Below are 8,199 nucleotides of genomic sequence, written 5' to 3'. Positions count from 1 at the left end.
CAGAGGTCTACAGGCTGACTGCCCCTTGGCCTGTCCAGGAGGCTTGGCTTTACTTCGGGGTGTCACAGCTGGCCTCACCAAGGGGAAGTCTGCTCTACATGCATCCTGGGGCCCAGATCAGGTGCTCCTAGACTCAGTGAGTCTCTATGAAAACAAGGTTAACCCTGACCAATAATACAAATAGTACAAATCAAATCAATGGAACATAATCATCTATTCCATGAAGAAAGGCTAGGCTGAAGGCAAAGATATGAAGAAACAGGGATTGTCACAGGTCAATACTTCTCTAATCAAACTGGGATCTGAATATAAGCAGAATTTGGATCACATGGGGAGCTAGTTAGAAATGCAGAATCTAGGTCTTGCCTCAGACCCACAAACTCAGCATGTGCATTTTAACAAGAGTCCCAGGTGGTTCATGTGCACATTAATATCAGGAAGTGCAGATCCACTACACTGATTTTCAAACTTGGCTGCAGATCGGAACCCTTGGGGAACTTAAACAGCTGGCTTCCTGGACCCTGTTCCAGAGATTCTGATTTTATCAGTGAGGTATACCCTGGTGTTTTAAATCTCCGTCAGCACTTTTAACATGCAGCAGGATTTGAAAATCATGAATACATAATTAGTAAGTGATGAACATTTTGGCAATAAATAATAAATTTAAATTTCCATAAAGCTTTGCATCAATTTTCCATCTAGTCTTTTATATTACAAAAATACTTGTGTAACATCATGAAGATATTGGAAAGGGATTGTTCACTGCAATACTGTTTGTAACAGCTGAAAATGAGAAACAACTGAAGAATCTACTCGTAGGGAGAAAGTTTACAGCATAATGCATTTGCACTCTGCAATGCTTTGCCACCTGCCTGACAGATTCCTGCCCATATGTGTTTTCTGTACGTTGCCCTTGCTCATAGAACGCATTGATCTTTGCAGCCTAGGAAGAATGCTCACCTCTCTGCCTCACCAGGAACTTTCTGGACACTGATTTGGGATTTTCACAGAAAAGCAGAAGCTTTGAGAGCTTAACAGGTGCATGCCCCCCTCCTCCCAGTAGGGGCCAGGACTGGGCATCAGAGTGGGCCATGTGACCCTTACCCTGGCAGGACAGGGCAGGGGGTTACTGTTGGCCCAAGCCAAGGGAGTTCAGAGGCCAGGCATTCAGGAAGCCAGAGTCATTGGCACAGGTGGGCAGAAGACGCCAGAGGAGCCCTCTATTAGTCAGGGTTCTTTTTAGAGGGGCAGAACTAATAGGTTATATATGTGTGTGTATACACATAAAGTAAAAAAATACTTAATAAACTCCCCTTTATATATATATATATATATAAACAATATATATAAACAATATGTATATAAAAGGGAATTTATTAAGTATTAACTTACATGATCACAAGGCCCCACAATAGGCTGTCTGCCAAACTGAGGAGCAAGGGGAGCCAGTCCAAGTCCCAAAACTGAAGAACTTGGAGTCTGATATTCGAGGGCAGGAGGCATCTAGCACGGGAGATAGATGTAGACTAGGAGGCTAGGCCCGTCTCTCCTTTTCACGTTTTTCTGCCTGCTTTATATTCACTGGCAGCTGATTAGATGGTGCCCACCAGATTAAGGGTGGATCTGCCTTCCCCAGCCCACTGACTCAAATGTTCATCTCTTTTGGAAACACCCTCACAGACACACCCAGGATCAATATTTAGTGTCCTTCAATCCAATCAAGTTGACACTCAGTATTAACCATTGCAGGCCCCTGACTGAGGGTTGAGCGGGAGGCATTTGCCTGCTCTCTATGCCCCTGTGTCAGCTGTTTAGACCAAAGGCTCGAGGCTGGCAAGTGGGAGATGTCCTCACTGGGACAGGACACAGGTGCTGAATTACATCACAAAGCATAACCTCCCTGCAGGGCGTGGACTCAGAAGGGCAAGAGAGACCGGAGACCAGGACTTACAGAGACCCTTGACTGGGCCACAGGCATGAACTAAGAGTGCCGAAGACCCAGGAGAACCACTGGTCAGGTCAGCACCCAACTCCACAGGGAGTAAGAGGGAGCTGCAGGCAGAGCAGGCTGAAAGTCCACCAAGGGCTGAGGCCACAAGGCCTCTGGGGCAACCACAGTTTTCATGATCACATCATACAGGACTGGGAAGCAGATAACATGAGTGACGTGCACAGGGGTAGGCATAGACACATTGGGGCCGAAGGGGAGAGGAGCTATCCCTAGACACACAGATTGCTCTCAGGATAAGGAGGGGAGGCTGATAGAGAGACTCCTTTACTGGCATTCCTGGGTGGGTTTCCTTGGAGAGAGGACTAACCCCAAAGAGTGACACTAATGGCCTGTCTTGAATCCAGCTGGGCTGATGCTAAGAGGAGGCAGCGTGTGGCTCGAAGATTCTTGAACTCACAGCAGCAGCTGCGGCCACCCCATCCTGCCCACAGCTCCAGCCCTGAGAGGACGAGGAGTAGACTCGACTTTGCCTCTTGCCCAAGGGACCATGCCCAGGTGCCGGTGGCTCTCCCTGCTCCTCCTCACCATTCCCCTGGCCCTGGTGGCCACGAAAGACCCAAACAAGAATGAGACGGGGGTGTTGAGGAAATTAAAACCCGTCAATGCCTCAAATGCCAACGTGAAGCAGTGTCTGTGGTTTGCCATGCAAGAATACAACAAAGAGAGCGAGGACAAGTATGTCTTCCTGGTGGTCAAGACACTGCAAGCCCAGCTGCAGGTAAAGGTGTCTCTCCATATAGGCAGACATTTGCATACGGCAGCACAGTTGAAGCCAGACTGAATGAGTGGGCATATGAGAAAAATATCAGTATGCAAAAATCCTAAATATGTGAATGCTTAAGAGCATAGACACTTCCACAGCATCAATAAGACAGTGAACACACAGAGCACTTTCTACAAACGCTTGCGCTTTTGTTCTAAGTCCTTTGCATAGATTAACTCATTTAAACCCCAAACTGCAAGTCAAATGTTCATGTATTTGCTAAGGTTGGGAGACAAATAGAGTGCTAGCCATGAGAAAAGATCTGATAAAGAAAGGTGAGTCCAGGTGAACCCGGACCCAACTAGCAGACACTCCTTCATCTCCTGCTGTAATCCTTTAATGCCAGATGAAAACAGATTTTAAGTGGACATCACAAATAGCCTTGATTGCATTCAGTCACTAATGAGTTCAACAAATACTAATGTCCTGCTATAAACCTACTGCTGTTCTACTCACTAAGGACTCAGCAGAGAACAAGACAGGCAAACTCATGCCTGCATGGGTCCTTGTGGACTGTGTGCTGAGCTGGTGGGAGGGGCTTTGGGTGGGGAAATCCCAGAGGATGGGAGGTTTCACAGGAATCTGAGGGACTGGGGCCTAATGTGGCTGAGGGGGCTGTCCCCTGGTCAGGCCTGTGTGAACCTGAGCATCTCAGGCCCAGGAGAGCTGATGGTTCTGGAGAGCCCACCTTTCACCTCTCAGTCCTCACTGAGCATGCAGCATGCCCTGGGCTTGGGGACAAGAAATGGAATGAGAAGGCCTTGCCTTCAAGGAGGTGACAAACTGGAGAGGAGTCTTTACTCAAGTGTCTGGCTCCAGGAGGCTATGGAGTCCTGACTGATCTTGGTGTACACAGGGCTCCAGGCAGTGGGCATCTTAGCCTTCCACTAAAGCTCTGTCTGGGGCTGAGGGAGGAAGGAAAGTGGAAAGGATGAGAGTGAAAGTAATTTTTTGTTTTTGCCAAAACTTTAAAAAAAATACAACTTTTTTAAATAAAATTACATAATTGCTAACCAACAGGTCACAAATCTTCTGGAATATCTTATTGATGTAGAAATTGCCCGCAGCGATTGCAGAAAGCCTTTAAGCACTAATGAAATCTGCGCCATTCAAGAAAACTCCAAGCTGAAAAAGGTAGGTGATGAACCACCTGTCTGTGATGGCCTAGGCAGCTCTGAGCCCAAGAGAGAAAGCTGAGGCACGCAGATCTTCTCTTTGAGGTCTGGGTGGCTCCCAGTGTTTAGCCCCAGATAGCCAACCCTGTGGCCTTTAGAGCAGAAGATCCAGGGCCACAGAACGTGGTGGAACCCTCTGAGCTTCTTTCTCATCCTTCATCCTGCAGAAAGGATGTTGTCAAGACCACTCTTATCTCAAGGGCTCCATTGACTTCTGGCCTTGGGATGTAGGCACACTGGACAACACATAATCACCAAAAGCCTGTCCTCTTGGGTCCAGACAAGCCACCCACTATTGCTGGGCCCACAGTCACTCATCCCCATACAGACACAAAAGGAACTTCATTCATTCACTCATCCACTCATAGAAACTTACTGAGCACCAGGTGCTATGTGCTTTGCACCAGGTCTATTCTGGATGCTGGAGATTAAGCAATGACTAAGCCAGATGGCGGCCCCACCCTCCTGGGTTTACAGTTGATTTTTGCTGGGGTCAGTCCAGGTTTCCAGGAAGGTTGGGGCAAACCCAAAGACTCCTAACAAAAGGAGGACTTGGCCCAGGGGCTTTTGGCTTCAAGCCTGTATTTTTTTATCTCAGAGCAGCTCATACACCAGTACTTGGCCCCAGACAGATGAAGGCCTGAACATTCTGCAGGTTTGCCCAACAGGTGCATCACTGCCTCTGTCTTTACATTGGTGGTTCTCCAATGTGAGCAGGCATCACAATCACTTGGAGGTACTGACAAACCCTGATGACTGGGTTCCACCGGCAGTCTCCAATTCAGGAAATGGGGTCTAAGAATTTGCATTCTTAATGAGTTCCTGAGTGGTGCTACTGCTGCTGCTGCTGCTGGCCTTAGGATCATTTTGAGAACCACTGCTTTGTGCACTGCCACGGCACAGGAAATTGCAAATACATTTATGAACTGCCCTGCCATTATGTTTGATGAAAACTGCCTCTGTATGCTCAAATGAAACAAACCCTATCATTTCCAGCTCACAGTAGATGACCCGTCAGGACAAACATTTCAGCAGTGAGCTTGTCCGAATGCTATCTGATCTTCTATGCTTGTTTCATCTTTTACTGGTATTAGGAGTATGGTTGCTTTAAATTTATATTTTCTCCCGGGCTTTTAGGGATTGTAGAAAAGTTTTTGCTTTTGGCAGTTTGTAGAAAATATTAAAGTGCATTAAAGAAAATTGTTCTCAAGGAGCCCACTTGTGTCTAAGATTTCCATGATACGTCTCAGTTTTTAAGACATACGTGTTTAAGCAGACATTTGTCAATAATAAAAACTTTCTCCTTTTCCAAGCAGATGCTCTTGGTTTTCCAAATTTGATGTAATTTGCCTATAAAGTCATCTTGATCCAGTATCTTTTGTGGCGTATTTTCAATACTCAGCAGGGACTAAACTTTCTTCTTTCTGACTCTGTCTGCCTCTTAACTCCTGGAAGTGCCCCAGTGATTTCAGTCTATTTGAAATGGCCTTTGCAGTTTGTCCAGGACCACTATCTCTCTGCCTACCCATCCATCCATCCATTCATTAATCTGTCACATACACATAGGATATTTTATTTGTCATTTCAATGATATTTTGAAAGAAAAGCAGAGTTCTTTGGAAGAAAATTTTTGTTAGGCCCTAGAATTTTCTAAATTGCTTTTGACTTGTTATTAGAACAAAAGGGATTTTAAAAAGTTTATTTTAGATTCAGGGGTACACATGTAGGTTTGTTATAAGTAAATTCGTGTCACAGGGGTTTGGTGTACAGATTATTTCATCACTCAGGTAGTAAGCACAGTACCCGATATGGTATTTTTTTCTGATCCTCTCTCTCCCCTGCCCTCCATTCTCCAGGAGACCCCAGTGTCTGTTGTTCCCTATTTGTGTCTATGTGTTCTCATCGTTTAGCTCCCACTTATAAGTGGTATTTGGTTTTCTGTTTCTGCATTAGTTTGCTTAGGATAATGGTCTGCAGCTCCATTCACATTACTGCAAAGGACATTATGTCATGTTTATGGCTGCGTAGAATTCCATGGCATATATGTACCACATTTTTTTTTTATCTAGTGCAGCATTGACAGGCATTTAGGCTGACTTGATGTCTTTGCTACTGTGAAAAGTGCTGCAGTGAACATACATGTGCATGTGTCTTCATGGTATAACAATTTGTATTCCTTTGGGTGAGATTCCTGGATTGAATGGTAATTCTGTTTTCAGTTCTTTGAGGAATCACCTCACTGCTTTTCACAATGGGTGCACTAATTTACACTCCCACCAGCAGTGTGTAAGCATTCCCTTTTGTCCACAACCTTAATAAACAACATTAAAATGGATTATTTAATCAATAAAATAACATACTCTAGTTAACAATTAGAATCATTTCATTTACATTGTATTAAAGAGAATGAAACATAATGTCAAGTTTATATCTGAACTTGCACGACAATGTTATGATTATTAACATTTCTTGTCTTCTTGTGGTTAAAATAGAACAGAGATCCCTCTGGGCAACTGCTGATGGCTATGAAGTCTGCAGCCTGTAGCTCTGCAGATTCCTGGGAGCTCGCTCGAGAGTGGTGTCCCATCTCTCAGCATACTCCTAAACTGACACTTAGCAGCAGGACAATTGTTTTTCTTTTTTTCTTTTTCTTTTTTTTTTTTTTTTGGCACTCTACTAATTTTTGTTGTTGTCATCTTTTTCAGAAATTAAGCTGCAGCTTTTTGGTAGGAGCACTTCCCTGGAATGGCGAATTCACTGTGATGGAGAAAAAGTGTGAAGATGCCTAATGGTGTTTTGGGGCATCCCTCCAACCTCTGCGACTACTTTATCCATGAAAATAAAGCAATGGCAGGTGGGAGGCTGTTCCCAATGTGCTTTCTTCATGCATGCCTCTCTGCTTGGTGTTTTGTTTTTTAGTTTCATATATGTGGGGACAGAAAATGGGCATGTCCAGCTCCTCTTTCCTGGCACCAAACACAGCCACACACCTTTGGTCAGCTTGATGGTCTACCCGTCACCAAGTACAAAGGTTAGGATGAGGTCTGATTCCATTCCCTACAGCAAATCAGAGGAGGAATCCCTTTTGCTTGGGTAACAATCCCTTAGAGAGGTCTGCACCCAGTGGGTGCTAACTCAGCATGTTCCATCTGGATGCTTCCTTTGGCCTGAGGCTCTTCCTGTCTAAGAGTCCTGAATGGACAGGTCATTTGGGCTGGGGGACCCCTGTGACAGAACTAGTAGCCCTTCCCTGTGGGATCTCTATAAATTGGGGGATTTGTGTATCTTCCTATATGTATTAGTCTGTTCTCACACTGCTGATAGACATACCTGATACTGGGTAATTTATAAAGATTAGAGGTTTAATTGACTCACAGTTTCAAATGGTTGAGGAGGCCTCATAATCATGGCAGAAGGTGAATGAGGAGAAAAGTCATGTCTTACATGGTGGCAGGCAGATAGCTTGTGCAGGGGAACTCTCATTTATAAAACCATCAGATCTTGTGAGACTTATTCACTACCACAGAAACAGTATGGGGGAACCACCCCCATGATTCAATGATCTCCAGCTATCCTTACCCTTGACATGTGGGGATTATTACAATTCAAAGTGAGATTTCAAACCAAATCACTGTGTATGTAAACAATGATCACAAAGAGAGAGGGATGGTGGCAATAAATCTTGAAGGATAAGCTGTGTTGCATTGTTTGCATGTGTCTGTTCATGGGTGTACATGTGTGCATGTATGTGTGTGTGTGTTTGTGTGTGTGTGTGTGTGTAGAGAGAGAGGGAGGAGGGAGAGAAGGAAGAGGGACTTGGAGAAGGAAGTAGCCAAACAGGAACAAGAGCAGGAGATAAAATTCTCTTGAAGAAAGTAACTATTAAACAGATGTATCTAATAGAGAATTATTTAATGGGTGGAGTTTCTGCCAAATGAAAAGCTCTGGAGGTTGGATGCATGACAATGTGAATAGACAAAACTACTGGACTGTACACTCAAAAATAGTTCAGATGGTGCACTTTGTATGTATTTTACCATAATTAAAAATTTTAAAAATAGATGTATCTATTTTAAACGTAGTGTTGGGTATGACTCAAGAGGCTAATTGTATCTCCAATGTCCATCAGGAGAAACCAGGTTTTATCTCCCATGGCTTGCTTGGTAGGTGGTAGGGATTTCAATATTTCTTCCCCTGACAGGATGAGGCCATGAAACTCCAAGGCTTCAAACTTCTTTTTCCTCTGGTTC

At 44.4% G+C, this 8,199-nt stretch overlaps 1 protein-coding gene across 1 annotated transcript; it reads left to right on the top strand.

The window, feature by feature from the left end:
- The first annotated feature begins 1,883 nt into the window (after positions 1 to 1,883).
- Positions 1,884 to 6,838, top strand: LOC116461209 (cystatin-8). The gene is made up of 4 exons (XM_032142710.2): positions 1,884 to 2,018; positions 2,356 to 2,729; positions 3,795 to 3,908; positions 6,655 to 6,838. The coding sequence occupies exons 2-4, from the start codon at positions 2,499 to 2,501 to the stop codon at positions 6,736 to 6,738; spliced, it is 429 nt and encodes a 142-aa protein (XP_031998601.1). The 5' UTR covers positions 1,884 to 2,018; positions 2,356 to 2,498; the 3' UTR covers positions 6,739 to 6,838.
- The last annotated feature ends 1,361 nt before the right edge of the window (positions 6,839 to 8,199 follow it).

The sequence above is a fragment of the Hylobates moloch genome, unplaced genomic scaffold, assembly GCF_009828535.3.
Source record: "Hylobates moloch isolate HMO894 unplaced genomic scaffold, HMol_V3 SCAFFOLD_21, whole genome shotgun sequence".
NCBI lineage: Eukaryota > Metazoa > Chordata > Mammalia > Primates > Hylobatidae > Hylobates > Hylobates moloch.
The sequence above is the reverse complement of the archived record's forward strand: the minus strand, read 5'-3'. Positions and strand labels throughout refer to the sequence as shown.

What these genes read in the sequence shown, in the direction of transcription:
- LOC116461209 (XM_032142710.2), top strand. Translation starts at nt 2,499, where the DNA reads ATGCCCAGGTGCCGGTGGCTCTCCCTGCTCCTCCTCACCATTCCCCTG. An exon ending in CACTGCAAGCCCAGCTGCAG is followed by an intron (nt 2,730 to 3,794) that starts GTAAAGGTGTCT and finishes GCTAACCAACAG; the next exon opens with GTCACAAATCTTCTGGAATA. An exon ending in AAAACTCCAAGCTGAAAAAG is followed by an intron (nt 3,909 to 6,654) that starts GTAGGTGATGAA and finishes CATCTTTTTCAG; the next exon opens with AAATTAAGCTGCAGCTTTTT.